The sequence below is a fragment of the Amphibalanus amphitrite genome, unplaced genomic scaffold (assembly GCF_019059575.1).
Source record: "Amphibalanus amphitrite isolate SeventyFive unplaced genomic scaffold, NRLGWU_Aamphi_draft 000787F_arrow, whole genome shotgun sequence".
Classification (NCBI taxonomy): Eukaryota; Metazoa; Arthropoda; class Thecostraca; order Balanomorpha; family Balanidae; genus Amphibalanus; species Amphibalanus amphitrite.
In genome coordinates, this window is record NW_024882281.1 from 47,746 (window position 1) to 63,906 (window position 16,161).

The 16,161-nt window shown below is 47.7% G+C and overlaps 1 protein-coding gene across 4 annotated transcripts in view; it reads left to right on the forward strand.

Moving 5' to 3' along the window:
* LOC122366138 (calumenin-like) overlaps positions 1 to 16,161 on the forward strand; it is a 28,138-nt gene that overhangs the window by 204 nt on the left and 11,773 nt on the right. For 3 of the 4 annotated variants that reach the window (XM_043338005.1, XM_043338006.1, XM_043338007.1), the window contains exons 2-4: positions 466 to 564; positions 2,442 to 2,572; positions 11,393 to 11,513. In XM_043338005.1, the coding sequence (XP_043193940.1) occupies positions 469 to 564; positions 2,442 to 2,572; positions 11,393 to 11,513 (348 nt within the window). In that variant the 5' untranslated portion in view covers positions 466 to 468. Of the gene's footprint in view, positions 1 to 309; positions 318 to 465; positions 565 to 2,441; positions 2,573 to 11,392; positions 11,514 to 16,161 lie in introns of those variants that run through there. The other variant, XM_043338009.1, reaches the window with a different exon arrangement.

The window sequence follows — 16,161 nt, forward strand, 5'->3', positions numbered from 1 at the left end:
CGGTCCTCCATCAAAAGAGTGGGTGGTTAGCCTATGTTGATGTGCTTTTGGTGTGATAACTTTGAATGACAGAGACACCCCTGTAAAATGAATCAATAGAAATGAGAAGAGGGTTCGTGCACACACTTTGGCAATGGTTTTCAACAGCCATTAGACATATTCATCAATGCAGATCACTTATTGTGATGTTGGCAACCAACTACTGAATACCTGGCGAGCTGTACTATAGGTTATGTGTCACTTGTAGAGATTTTAATGAAATTTTGAATGGTTCACCTTTCCAGACATGTCATTGTGAGAGCATGTAAATCTATTTGGTACTTTATCCTTAATCTTGAAACCATTTAATCCATAGGTGTTGTTTTAATCAAACAGCTCCATTTCATTTTCAAGGGTTTCAAATTGCATCATCTAGTCTAGGATGGTAGAAATTAGAATTGAACTAAAACCTGTTGTTGCTTTCAGGCAATGCAACGTTTGCTCCTCCTGGCAGTTTGTTGCTGCGCATTGGCAGCAGCTGCTCCCAAGACATCTGCTGCTCACAAAGGCCGTACAGTGGAAAAGGTAAAAGTCCAGGCGTGGTCTGCCTTTTAATGAATTTTCTTTTTTACTATGAATAGGAGGGCTAGATGATTGAGTCTATATATGTTTTGGTGTTTCTGACTGACTCTGACTCTAGAAATTTGCTCAGACTGACTGATGACTCCAGCTTAGCCTCCAGACATTGCTGCTTAGGGCCATTTTGATTTGCTACAAATAAAGCTCATTTCTGATTTCTTTTTATTTCCTGAAACTACTCTTTGCATGCTCCAAGGCCTTTCATTGCACTTATATCTCATAAAAAGCATGCATACCTAAATGCAGGTTCTGGCTGAGCCACTGGCTTCCTCTGTTTTTTAAATGAAAATGCTCTGCAAAAATTGGAATTACCTTTGCTTTGATAAAATCTGATTTTGAAAGGTCATCGAGGCCGAGGGTTATGTTCTCAAGTAAACAGGTAAAGGGCACAACTTTGTGCCACGCAGTCTTAACTCCAATTCCAGACTCTGTATTAGTAAGATTTTGGTGACTCAACTCCAACTCCAACTCTGGTCAGAACCAGTCAGAACTATTTACTGCAACTGACTTCTCTGCAAAGTGCAACTCTGATGAATAGTAGTTACCTATCATTGCTTGCATGTAGGTAGTTGATCTAAACTGAAAATAATGCCACTTGCCCAGCCACATTTTACAAATACATTTTCTTCTTTTTATTTTTCCAGTTTTTGAATTTAAAGTAAATGCTTGTAAGCCAGCAGTTATGCCGACCAAATAAGATAAACTGAGCTGGCCCAACCTAGTTTAACCCAATGAGCAACATTTGCTAAAGCATATGTCCATTTGTGATGTACATGTCAGTCATGTCAATTGTCATGTCATAGGTGCTAATTAATTAGCACCTCCACACCATAAACAGCAGTAACTAGTAAACATTTGTTTGTTATCCAGCTGATGGTTGAAGTTAGATTTATCCCAGCATAGTGGTCCAATTGTTAACCTGTTGCAGTGTGCCTAAATTTTGGAAAAGAAAATGAAAATTTTCCTGCCCAATTTTGTCATCAGAGCTCCTAGGGGCTTAACCTGTGCCCCGCTTCGGCTCCTAGATTTCCACGATTTGCTGGGGGCAGGGCAAGGCTCTATAAGGGCAGGGTGTACTTCAAACACAACTTGTGTTTGAGCAGTGAACACCCCCTTTCGAACTCGGATCCAGGGCCACGTTTCGGTAGGCGGAATTCGAAAGTGTCAAAAATAATGACGAAATCACTTCAGTCATTTTCTAGTTCAGGTTAAAGGTCATGTCACCATGGGTTATTGGAGGTCAAATTTAGACTATTTCGACACTTTGTCGACAAATTGGCGCATAACTCCGGAACGATCAGAGCTACAACGCCGCGGAAAAGCACATTGGATACCTTTTTAACGATCTTTCTCGATAATGATCTCATATTTGACCTCACCTAACGTCAACAGTTTGGAGAAAAAAGACCAAAATTGATTATTGATCTGTTGCAGAAACATTTTATTTTCTGCAATAACCTTTGACTCCTAACTAACACATTTATTTTGTCGGTATCGTGTTCTCGTCGAGACGCCTTGTTATGCGCTATGAGTTAACCACAAGAATAAGTAGCACCATCGTTTTCCTGAGCTCAAACTGCATTCGACAGCAGGCACCAAATTCTTCAACTTGTCCAAAAATTTCAACTCGTAAATTTGACCTTGTTTGAACTGATTGTGAATTGCCCTTTATTTTGACTAGCTGGAAATGACATCGGATGGCACAGACGACTCTTATTGAATCTATGGCTAAATTGTACCATGTGACTATTTTCTTTTATTGTGTATCTACTCATGAAAGTGTATCTCTTAAACTGTATTGAGTTACACCCCTCCTTTTTTAGAAACTCAGTGATGAAGAGCACTTTGTCGAGGGCGAAGAACACAATCCAGACTATGATCATGAGGCATTTTTAGGAGAGGAAGCCAAAGAGTTTGATGAACTCACGCCGGAGGAAAGCAAGGAACGACTAGCGTGAGTATGATTAGTATTATGGTCTTATTAGACAACTTCATTGCTAGCTGTGTTGCAAAATTACAAAACCTCATCTTTCCTTTTAACCCAGGAATAATCAACAAGCTACTTGCACGTTCAATAAGCTAAGTTTGGATGTTTTGGACAATTGGATTGACGCGAGCCTCAGAGCTAGGCTAAGTGTGCTATGCTGATCAGCTGACCTCTATTGTAGATTGTTATAGTGCGGGCTGCTGGGACCACGAAGAAGGTGAAGTTAAGTATATCCATTTAGCCGGACTCGATTCGTCACACTCACTAATTTTATCTGACCGCGGCTTGTCTGGCCATCTACCTGGGCCCTGTTTCACGGCGGAGCGCTGCAGTGCGCTGCGCGCGTCGGCGCGTTGGGTTTCCATGGCAATATCAACAAACTTCCCTCTGACGCAACGCTATGACGTCATCGCAAAACGCTAGCACCGCGGCCCCAGCACCATCCGCACGCTAGCAGTATTCGCACTCAAACTTTTGTTCAATTGGTACTAGGTTCTTCAAGTTCTCTGTTTGAAACGCGATTTACCATAAAATTTACCATACCATAAGGTAACGGATCGCATGCAACGTCATTCGAGTGACGTCAGGGGTATGCCTCAGCTCCCAGCGCGCTGCAGCGCGCGCAGCGTCGGGCGGTGAAACAGGGCCCGGCCATTCCCCCTTTAGGAGACACCGCAGTCCGCACACTGGGCCAGCGGCCCGGAAAAGCGCTAGAAATTATTTGTGATTGAATTATTGATCTCAGTGACAAGCAAACATGCTAAAAATGAAGTGGGGTTGTTAAACCCTCGCCGGACTTATTGCCGGACCCCCCCCCCCCCATATCGGCCGGCCGAGGGGGAGGGGGTTGATAAATTGGTAAGACCCCCTTTCGCCTTTTCGCCGCTAATGGAGCTAGAGCCTCGCGGAAAAAAACAAGCGTGTCTGCCGTTCAAGACGCAGCGATTGGTACCCGATTTTAACCCTCGCAATCGCATGTGTGCGGCGTTTGCCAGCGTCTGACGTGTGTGTGTGGGTGGGGGGGGGGGGGGGAGGGCGGTCGGTTGGACCCCCTGCCGTTCGGCCCCTGATTGAGTTAGAGCCTCGCGGAAAAAGAGCGTGTTTCCCGTGACGAGAGGAAGCCGATGATACCAAATTTTAAAGTCATAGTTCATTGGTTGACCTTCCAGGTCAGGTCAATAAAATCGGGACCTGCTAGACCTTCGTAAAGGGAAGCTGTTATGGTTTTTCTGGGCTCTGATCACGAATTCCAAGATAGTTTTGATCCCAGATGATGTCTTCATGCATTTAAGGCCGCCCCACACTGCACCCGAGTTTTCGGGTTTCTTCAAGGCTAAAGAACACATTTTACGTTAAGTGACCCACATTGCCATTTCAAAAGCGAGTCCGCAAGCAGTAAGCGTTTGACTTGCGAGCCAGTAGCCACCTCGCCTCACATTCCAAAAGTTGACTTTGAGTCAAATCTCGGTTTTCCTCGCTACCAGGGCTGCGTGTTTTGATGAGTTTTGTTGATGTCTGTCGTTGGTTCGTTGTGCTGTTATTTGAAGGTTTATCGGCTTCACACATGGATTGAGCATAAAAAATGGTGTTCTCACTTCATGAATGAGTGTGATACCCGCAACCCCAAACCCGCAGACACGCAACCCACATGCGAGGTCCAGTGTGGGGCGGCCCTTAGGCCAGATCGGGTCAGGTCATTTGATGTCAATCAGTAGCGGTCCTGCCGGGCCTTCATAATAGGTGTCAGCCACCACTGAGAGCTTCGTAGCATGTTACGAAGGCACCAAAACTACTTCGTAAATGTTCAAATGCCCAATTCGAGATCTGAGGCCAGTTTTACCAACATAAAAATAGCGACCTGCCGGAATTTTTTGCCTAAAAGACCGCTTCACATACGGAGCGTAAACGGTAAAGCCCTACCCGCTTACGTGCCCATTGCGTTTACGTTCCGTATGTGAAGCGGTCTTAACCCTCGCCGGACCTATCGGTTTTCTACATACGCGCCGGCCGAGGGGGGGGGGGGGTACGACCCCCGTCGCCGTTTCGCCCCTGGTGGAGCTAGCGCGTCGCAGAAAAAAAAAACGAGCGTGTGCGCCGTTACGAGACGCAGAGATTGATACCCGATTTTAAGGTCCTAGGTCAACCGGTGACCTCTGAGGTCAAGTCAAGTGCTCCAAGGTACGGTTCAGTTTTTGGTGATTAACTTCGCAAAAAACGATCGCTGAGCGGCGATTTTGGCAGCATCGTGTTCGTCTCGCTCAGGCGCGTCGAATGATATACTTTTTGTTTGGGTGAGGTCAACTTTGGGCGTTGACCTCAGGTCATGGTCCGGTCAGCACCCCCAGGTCACGAAATCGGTCGAAGTAGGTCATGTCGCATATCATTCGATTCGGCAGGTCTTCCTGAGTCCATTGGTGGCTTTCCCGACTCGCTAGCTCTTTGATCGGGAGTTATTGACAAAAAACTAAAATGACCCTATTGACGTCATAAATGACGTCACGCAAGGTCAACATTGCAAAAGTGACTCATCTAACCTTGCAAGGAGTGCACTAAATCACAATTCTGTGTGCTTGAGATAGTTGGAGACCGTTCCCGGCGCCAGAATAGCAGTTTTCATTTTTGCCCATTGACTTTTACCTAATGGTGAGGTCACGAAAATGACCTGACCTCATATGACCTTTAGGAAAAATCCGAGAAATACAAGCTGTGAGACTAGTAATGGATATTAGATCCTGCAAGTTTCATTTCCCTGTGAAAGCTACTCTGGCAGTGAGGGCGTTGCGAAGTTGCGACATCTGAAGACCGTGCAGAGGTTCACTTATGACGTCATAGGTCAGTGACCTGACCTGACCCGAAAATGCGGTTGGTGTCACAAGATCCGGCTTGAATCAAAGGTCAGGTATGCCAAGTTTCAGCTCTCTATCGCCAGCGCGTTCACTTCAGAGCTATCGCGAAAAAACCCTATGGTGGGGGGGGCACCCGCCCCCCCCCCGTCGGCCGGCGAGGGTTAAAGTGATCATCCCACCTTAACATTTGTTTTGAGTTGAGATAGCCAAAATGGGGTCCCTGGCTTGCACTTATCGGTTTGAGGCTTGCGCTCACAACATCGAGAAATGCCTCAAATCGCAAATATCTAATTTCAAAGTTGTAGCATTTAGATTCAGAGGGGCTAATGCATTTGAATGCCCCTTCTGAACGTGTGACGTCAGCGCAGATCTAACGATTTTAAATCTTTTACTAAAACGTTTAGTAGCACGCGGTGGTATATGCTGCTTTGCGCGCAACAAGTGCCGTACTTTCAGCTGCCAAACTATTGCTTCCAAATAAAGTCGCTAGGAACAGCGGAGATCGCTGAAAGTAAACAAAAGTAAAAGTCAAATATATCGAAAACCGGTGAATATTTTTTCGGTGAAATTTGGTAGCTATTCGTTTTCGCTCTTTCTGAACCGAGCGACATCACTTTCACGCCGATTCAGTAGGTAACTTTTTTTGAAGGTGGGAGGGTCCTTTTAATGGGGGCTTGGTTCCTAATTGAAGTAATAATATCTGACCGATCGTATTGACCGTCCTGCCATATGGTGAATGGGTTTTAGGTTGATTTCAATAGTTGATGTCAACTGGGTACATCCAAGGTCAATAAACGATATGTCGGATTTAGATTTTCAGTACCTAAATAAGTTCGGCAAGCCGGTCGCAGCGCAAATATTTTGAACCATCACGTTTGCCATGTCCGTCAAGACAGCATTCAGCCCAGATTCAGCCCGGATTCAGCCCAGATTCGGGACAGCTCCGATCAGGCTGAAACTCGCACACAGTGTAGGCCATGACATGCCCAATCCACAGTCCGAGTCATTCGGCGGCACTCCCAGCCGTTTGACCTACAGAGGTCAGCAAAGGTCACGTGGCCCAAGTTTGCACAGCAGATTGTGGCCCACCCAGTAGAGCTAGAGCGCTAAAAATGGCACCAATCGACTCGCCAGCATCTAATCTTACTTTCCCAATACTCATTTGACCTCTCAAGGTCATGCGAAGACCTAAGGTCATTTGTGGGCTAGGTATGTCGAAAATACACTTGCACAGCAGTTTTCGAGTAGAGGGATTGACCGAATTTCAAATCAAAGCACATCATCGGGTAGCCCATAGGCCGTAGTAACTTTCCTTAAAAACCGCTTCTCGATATGTGACCCCGTTTGACCTCGGCAGGTCAAAATGTACAAATAAACGACAGTCCATACGTCGCAGTCCGGATTCAGCCCAGATTCGGGACATCTCTGATCAAGCTGAAACTCGCAAACGATGTAGGTCCTGGCATGCCCAATCCACAGTCCAAGTCATTTGGCGGCACCTTCAGCCGTTTGACCTACAGAGGTCAGCAAAGGTCACGTGGCCAAAATTTGCACAGCAGATTGTGGCCCACCCAGTAGAGCTAGAGCGCTAAAAATGGCACCAATCGACTCGCCAGCATCTAATCTTACTTTCCCAATACTCATTTGACCTCTCAAGGTCATGCGAAGACCTAAGGTCATTTGTGGGCTAGGTATGTCGAAAATACACTTGCACAGCAGTTTTCGAGTAGAGGGATTGACCGAATTTCAAATCAAAGCACATCATCGGGTAGCCCATAGGCCGTAGTAACTTTCCTTAAAAACCGCTTCTCGATATGTGACCCCGTTTGACCTCGGCAGGTCAAAATGTACAAATAAACGACAGTCCATACGTCGCAGTCCGGATTCAGCCCAGATTCGGGACATCTCTGATCAAGCTGAAACTCGCAAACGATGTAGGTCCTGGCATGCCCAATCCACAGTCCAAGTCATTTGGCGGCACCTTCAGCCGTTTGACCTACAGAGGTCAGCAAAGGTCACGTGGCCAAAATTTGCACAGCAGATTGTGGCCCACCCAGTAGAGCTAGAGCGCTAAAAATGGCACCAATCGACTCGCCAGCATCTAATCTTACTTTCCCAATACTCATTTGACCTCTCAAGGTCATGCGATGACCTAAGGTCATTTGTTGGCTATGTCGAAAATACACTTGCATAGCAGTTTTCGAGTAGAGGGATTGACCGAATTCCAAATCAAAGCACATCATCGGGTAGCCCATAGGCCGTAGTAACTTTCCTTAAAAACCGCTTTTCGATATGTGACCCGGTTCGACCTCGGCAGGTCAAAATATACAAATAAACGACACTCCATACGTCCCAGCCCGGATTCAGCCCAGATTCGGGACATCTCCGATCAAACTGAAACTTGCACACGATGTAGGTACTGACCTGCCCAATCCACAGTCCGAGTCATTCGGTGGCACTCCCAGCCGTTTGACCTACAGAGGTCAGGAAAGGTCACGTGGCCCAAATTTGCACAGCAGATTGTGGCCCACCCAGTAGAGCTAGAGCGCTAAAAATGACACCAATCGACTCGTCAGCATCTAATCTTACTTTCCCAACACTCATTTGACCTCTCGATTGGTGCCATTTTTACTGGGTGGGCCACAATCTGCTGTGCAAATTTGGGCCACGTGACCTTTCCTGACCTCTGTAGGTCAAACGGCTGGGAGTGCCGCCGAACGACTTGGACTGTGAATTGGGCATGTCATGGCCTACATTGTGTGCGAGTTTCAGCTTGATCAGAGATGTCCCGAATCTGGGCTGAATCCGGGCTGCGACGTATGGACTGTCGTTTATTTGTACATTTTGACCTGCCGAGGTCAAACGGGGTCACATATCGAGAAGCGGTTTTTAAGGAAAATTACTACGGCCTATGGGCTTTGATGATGTGCTTTGATTTGGAATTCGGTCAATCCCTCTACTCAACTGCTGTGCAAGTGTATTTTCGACATAGCCCACAAATGACCTTAGGTCATCGCATGACCTTGAGAGGTCATGCGACGTATGGAATCTGGGCTGAATCCGGGCTGCGACGTATGGACTGTCGTTTATTTGTACATTTTGACCTGCCGAGGTCAAACGGGGTCACATATCGAGAAGCGGTTTTTAAGGAAAATTGCTACGGCCTATGGGCCGTATTGGTCAATTCCTCTACTCGAAAACTGCTGTGCAAGTGTATTTTCGACATAGCTCACAAATGTCCTTAGGTCATCACATGACCTTGAGAGGTCAAATGAGTGTTGGGAAAGTAAGATTAGATGCTGGCGAGTCGATTGGTGCCATTTTTAGCGCTCTAGCTCTACTGGGTGGGCCACAATCTGCTGTGCAAATTTGGGCCACGTGACCTTTGCTGCCCTCTGTACAGGGTGTAACGAAATTATCCGGACATCAATTTTTTCGCCGTATCCGTTCGCATTGCTTTCTTTCTGACGATAGGAGCGAGGAAGTTAGATAAATTCGTACCTATGGTTCCGGTCATCACCACCAGGGTGACCTGACCTTGGGCGGTGACCCATGCCGTCAGTACGGGTCGAGCCACCGCCGGTGTCACTTGGCAGTTTTCGTTCAGAGCAATGACGAGAAAAGAGTACAGCCTCTCCTTTCGCAGCAAAGCTGTGGGGATGGTCCATGGCGGCATGAGCCAGAAGATGGTCTGCCAGCAGCTGGGTATCAGCAGGAGCCAGCTGCACGTCTGGCTGAAGCGTGATAAGCTGGGACTTGGGCTGCAAACCCAGCCCGGCCGTGGCCGCAAGACCGCCCTTCACCCAGTGGCCAAGAGGGTTATCAGGATGGCGACGGAGAAAACGTCACCAATCAACTCGAAAACTGGCTCGTAGGCTTACCAAGGCAGGGTACAAGACGTCCCATATGATGATTCACCGCTACCTGCGCAACAACCTGGCCATGCGCCCGTTCAAACTGAAAAGGACGCCAAAACTGACTGAAAAACAACAAGCTCACCGACTGAAGTTCGCTCGAGAGCACCTGCACTGGTCGGAGGAAGAATGGCGGAAGGTGGTCTGGTCGGACGAGTCACCGTTCGAGCTATTTCATCCTCCGAACCGCCAAAACGACCGTGTGTGGGCGGCCAGCAGCTCGGACGTACCGACGGTCCCCAGCGTGAAGCATCCGGCCAAAATCCACGTCTGGGGCATGTTCAGCTACCGTGCGCTGTCCCAGCTGCATGTGGTGCCCCAAAAAACGACCATCAACGGCGAGTACTATCGGAGCAACATCCTGGCCAACGAATGTCTGGAGGCGCTCAACCGGATTGCACAGGAGGGCCCGGTTTCCAAACGCGCGCTGATGCCCGATCCAAGCCAAGCGGTGTTCATGCAGGACGGCGCACCGCCTCACAGCGCCAAAAGGACTCAAGACTGGTGCCGTGAGAACCTCCCATCCTTCTGGGCCAACGGGGCGTGGCCTGGGAATAGCCCTGACCTCAATCCCATTGAGAACTTGTGGGCTATTCTCCAGCAGGAGGTGAATCAGAAGCCACCCGCCACCAGCACGGATCACCTGGAGACACAGGTCAAGACGGCGTGGCGCCGGATCAAAAGCAGTGTGCTGGAGAGTCTAGTGGCTGGGATGCCCCAGCGCATGAGTGACTGTGTTAAGATGAACGGTGGCTACATCGGTAAATAAACGAGAAAGCCCCCGACTGTTTTGTTCTCTAATAAGAGCGGGAAGAACGATGTCCGGATAATTTCGTTACACCCTGTAGGTCAAACGGCTGGGAGTGCCGCCGAACGACTTGGACTGTGGATTGGGCATGTCATGGCCTACATTGTGTGCGAGTTTCAGCTTGATCGGAGGTGTCCCGAATCTGGACTGAATCCGGGCTGAATCTGGGCTGAATATGGGCTGTCTTGATCAACATCACGTTTGCCATCTGTCGTTAAAATGGTTAAGGACATAGAAAGGTGGTTGCCTTTCTACCACTAATTGTGAGTCGATTCAAAGTTGTAAATTGTAATGAATTGTGAGAAGCGTTTAAAAGCCTTGCTTTAAATCGTTGGAGTCGTCGACATTATTATCCTTAAAAGGTGATGCCTAGATCGTAAAAATGACATGAGCCTAGGACTAGATCTAAGGTATATTTAGAATAATACGTTTCGCGCCTTTAACGTTTTTATACCGATAGCTGGGACGCCCAGGGTAATCGCTTGACTAATGTTGATGATAATTCGCAGCATTGATCTTTGGGTGATCACGTGATACAGAAGACGACAACCCAGACAGCCAAAAATGCTAAGCTATATTTAGTTACCTATCGGAAGCTCCAATATTCACAAGCATTGCAGGAGAAATATATTCACTCCGGTATCGTAACAACTTCGAAAAGTTTAATGATATATGTATTCGGCATAGAAAGGGCGGAATTCCTGGATGAGTCGTCTTTCTCGCGAAAGCTAACAAATCATGTCAGAAGTAGCACGCATTGGTCCCTCTGGAAAACTCTGGGCAAAGGATGTCAGTGAGTGATGATTTCGTTCAATTCGTAGGTGTTTAACGTCCGTGTCTGGTTCGAAAACTGATCATAGGCGTGGTGGGATTGTAGCCAAGCGGTAGGTGTCTGGGGATAGGATCCGGCGCCGCTCGATACGCGAGGCTCTTGACGGGGAGGGTCTGCGCCAGCTGGCCGGGCCCTGAGCCACTGAACTATCGAGTGGATGGATTGAACCCTGCTATATGGGCACGCGAAGTTTGACTGCAACATAGATCCTGTCGACATCCCGGGATTTTATGATCAGAGTCGCTTCACTCGTTAGCGTAGTCAGTCCGGCTTTTAAAAAATAATCCGGTTTCGGTAAAAGTTGTCTGGTATTGTTGTATTGCGTTTTTTCTAGTGCTCCATCTGTCTCCGTGCTGTGATTGTCACTGAGCTGATGTTCGCTCGCAGGCTGATCTACGACAAAATCGACGCAAACCGTGACGGGAGGCTCACGGAGGAAGAGCTGACCAAGTGGATAAAGTTCACTCAGGGCAAATACATCAACGAGGACGCTGAGCGACAATGGCAGGTGGGCTGAGCGCGAGGCTGCCGCTGGGCATAAATATATTTAGCAGAGGCATCTCGCCGAACAGGGTGATGTTTTTGGAGCTCCCGTTGTCAATATACAGTAATGATGGCTCCTGACGATCGGAAGCTGATGAACGTCAGACCTATCAAATTTCACGTTTTAAAGGTAGTGTGCCAGCTTTCCTGGACCGTATGGAGTTAGTGGCCCAGATAAGGAGAACCGGATTTTTAGAACTTATCCATACCTTCAAAACTCATGGAAACGTCTTAAATTCTTCAAATTTTGAGTACCCCAGTGCGAAATTCGCCCCGACGGGTTGTCGGTCGTACCCCAACCACATTTCACACCACTATGAACAATAAATGCACACACTGAAATCGCTATTACCGATATGCTCATCCAATCAAGTTTCGATAAACCCGTTCATCATCATCTCCTGCGGTTTCGAACACGCCTGTTAGGTGGTGCGGTAGACCGCGCCCATAGCCAGGGCCCCGGTAACGTGAGGTAGCCGAGTCGGGGCAGCGTGCGCTGACCCAAGCCGGGGCCGCGCGTCCTCCCGGTGTCATGTGATAGCCCGGGGCTGCCCGCGGGAATGCGGTAGACCGCGCCCAAAGCTGCGGCCCCGGCTGCGAGTTACCTAAAGCCCTTGTTACACTGCCGAATTTTGGCACACGAATGTGCACGAATATGCAAGTCATCCTATGTCGCGGATCGATTCGGGATCTTTCTTCCACGGTCTTGGCATTTCGCAGACCAGTCGGTGCCCACCGCGCGACTTTTACGGTTCGTCACGACCGCCACGAAAATTTCATGAAAAATGAAAATTTCGTGGCCGTTCGCCGAACTTATAATAAACGAACATGATCGCCAAACACTCGCCGAGTCACCGCCGACATGTCGGTACGTGCGCCGAATTGTTGCCAAGGTATCGCCGACTATTCGCAACAGATTCGCCATTAATTCGCGATGTTCGCCGAATCATGGATCAGCTTCGACCCGCGCACGATTAGGGGGCCCCCCACCCGTTGTCTGCAAATCGGGCTCTGTCGGCGAACTGTTCGCCAGGGAAAAAGGGGTTGAGACTTGAGCAGTGAATTATAAGCCTGTTGCATAGCTGAGTGGTAAATTGTAAAATACTTAAGGTTTGAAGAGATGCAGTGTAGTTTAGCCGACTCAGGGGCATTCTGCCGAGTTATGTAAGGCGGAAGGGTCGCAACTCGCAAGTCGTTTGTTTACATGATTGCCTGATTAAAATGTAAAGCGTACCTAATGTTAAGTTGATAATACAGCGAGGTTGGGCATCTGCTCAATCCATTTCTTCTCTGCAATAGTGCATTCGCCACTGTAATTCATTGTAAGAGGCACTGGGCTGCGCCGCCTGTTAATTATTCCGAAACCACCAGTGAATTGTCACAGTCACTCACAACAATACGAATCGTTCAGTCGTGCGCTGGGGGTCCGCCAAGTTTGAGTGTGCTGCAGAATGCAGACTGGACCGCCGAGAATATAACACTTCCGTCTCCCTGGGCGAGCGGCGCATTGGAGCCGAAGGAAACTGCTTCAGTTTTTTTGTGGGGAAGATACCCATGTTTGAAAATTATGTTCTGGAATGATGCGATAAGGAAAAGGACGGTTTCTTGAATTGAGGGCTGTGGAGAAGAAGCAGATTTTCTCATTTGCTACCCGATACAACGCGAAAAGACGCAAATGTTGCACATTGGGCTTAATAAGTCTAATAAAAGATAAGGGACTTCGTGAATCATGCCTAACTGACCGCGACCCAGTTATTTGCCACTGCAGGTAGGTACTAGGTAGGTAGAAGATACTCATTTGTAAACAGAGCGTTCCACCAACCCTCGCCAGAAATTCAATCAGCAGTTGCTTATCTTAAAACGTTTGAGTGCACCTAACAACCCTTAAAAATGACGTCCTCCCTTTCAGTGGTTCGTTCGAAGACACAAAGCCAGAATCAGCCAAGCAATATCGGAATCCATTGCGCAGTGTGTCGACTGTCGAATGTGCCCATCCACATAGCATAGCACACACTGCTAAATGCAGGTACGCTCACCTACACATTAGGTATTCGAAGGACTTGATAGCTCATACACATGGAAGAAACGCATGAAATGTGATTAATAGCTGCAGCAGAAGTTTGGCGTCCGATGCCTCTTCGCCAAGTTAAGACCATTCCAATCTCGGCCAGTCTGCCGCCGCGCCGGCACTGGCCGTGGTGTGACGTCATCCGGCCGGCTCGGCGCTGGGTAGTTCCACACTTAGGTAACTCGCGCCCCGGCTTGGGTCAGCGCACGCTGCCCCGACTCGGCTACCTCACGTTACCGGGGCCCTGGCTTTGGGCGCGGCTTCTGCTCATACTTTGTGGTGCGGTGGTGGTCCGTCGGGCCGCGCGCTCTGACTTCGGCCAAGAAAAATGCGTCAGCTGATCATTGTCATTTCTGCCACTTGCGTGTGGTGAAATGGGGTCATAACTTAACCCTCGCATGTGTGCGGCGTTTGCCAGCTTCTAATGTGTAGGGGGGGGGGGGTCGGTTGGACCCCCCCTTGCCGTTTGGCCCCTGATCGAGCTAGAGCTTCGCGGAAAAAACGAGCGTGTTGCCCGTGACGAGCGGAAGCCGATGATACCCAATTTTAAGGTCCTAGGTCATTGGTTGACCTTCCAGGTCAGGTCAATGACCCAAAGTCGGGAAAATCGGGACCTGTTAGAAAGTCGTAAAGTGTGGCTGCTAAGGGGTTTTTCGGGGTGCTGATCACGAATATCGTGTTAGTTTTGATCACAGATGATGTCTTGAAGCATTTAGACCAGGTCGGGTCAGGTCAGGTCAGGCCAACTAGTAGGCGTCGTGACGGGTATTCGTAGTACGTGTCAACCGCCTCTGACAGCTTCGTAACATGTTACGAAGTCACCAAAACTACTTCGTAAATGTTCAAATGGTTGCTAAATTCGAATTCAGCTCCAAAAACTAGCCTAGAAACATGTAAAACTTGAAAAAGTGACCCGAGGTCACCCGAGGTCACCAAAGGTCAATGACCTGACCTGACCTTCAGGTGACCTTGACACACACGGGAGTAACATCAAATCACATGTTGGAACGTTTGAAACCACGAAAAGCTTGCAAACACGCGGCTAGTGCGAGCCGACATACGCGAAATCGCGATTCCGGCCAAACATGGTCTCGGAAAAGAGGTCACAGGTCAAAGGTCATTAGGGTCAGGGTCATGAAATTTTCAGGGTAGGTGTAAAATTGATCAATGCGAGGGTACTGAAAGTTTCGTCGCGATCGGCCGCTTTTTACGCGAGTTATTCGCGAAAAACCATGGGGGGGTCCATCCGACCCCCCCCCCCCTACACATGCGAGGGTTAAGAGACGGCTTTTTCATATCAATTATTTTACATAAAATCATATTTCAAACCATAAATAATGTTCGACAGCCAAATAAAAGAAACAATACCAATACAGGCTTACCGTTTCAGGCTCGACATTGTGTTGTCTACGATTAGACAGCTGATAACTCATTCCCGTACGTCGTAACTCTATAATGACCTTTGCTTATTGTCACATGTGCGCCGCATTCGCGATTGTTGCCGACGCCTGTTTGCAGGTGAGCCCACTACAGTTGTTATACATATCGAAAAACCGATAAACTTTTAGGCGAAAAAGGCACTATTCCAGGCCCATTTTTGATTTTTTTGCGATATTAGGTAAAAACAGAAGCTTCTTATCCTAGGAAAAATAAAATGGGAAATCTTTCAAAGGTGGCACACTAGAGTTCTGCACGGCTGCAATTTTCCACAGCCTAGCCGCCCCGCAGCCGTGGCTCCACAGCCACAGCCGCCCACAGCCGTGGCAAACTGTGGGCAGCCAGCCGTCAGCCGGCCGTGGATACTTTCAATGAAATGCAACCAAATAGTATATAATAAGTTGTTTTTAGTTGAAACATATAGCCAAAAGCACATTGCAATGGGCTATAGATTCTCAAACTCATGAAGCATCATAGGTTAAGTGGTTGTGTATCTGGCTTTAGGCCGAAGGCCTGAAGCCTGATGCGCATCGCATGCCTACACAAGCCCTTGCAAGGGGTTAAGAAAGATGGGTAGGTAGGTACCTACATCAACAGAAAACATAAACAACGAACCAGAATAGAAGCACTAACAGTGTAGACATCTAATGCCAAATCCTGAAGCATGTTTGTGGGACAGAACAACAGACCCTGATGCTTTTCATTATCAATGTTAGGTATGGAAAATGAAACTGAAGTTGATGGACTGTCAAACAGTGATTGTCTAGTCAAAACTCTTGCTTCTTTCTTACCTTGCATATTTTCTGGGGTGTGATATGCCAGGCTTGAAGCAGCCTTCTGAGCAAGTTTCAAACTAATTTGATATGCAAGGCATCAAAACACTAGTGAGCACAAGGCCGAATAGTGAGCATCCAAGAAAGAAAAACATTCATCTATTTTGATTTTTCCAAATAATGATCTTCGCTCAAATCCCCAAGGACGTTCGAGCCACAATTGCCTCTTTCAATCAAAAATTATACTTGAGTTTTTAATGACGTCAATAGCAAAGAAGTGGCAATTAATTGTTTTGTGTCACTATAAACAGCCATAAAAATTATAATTAATAAAT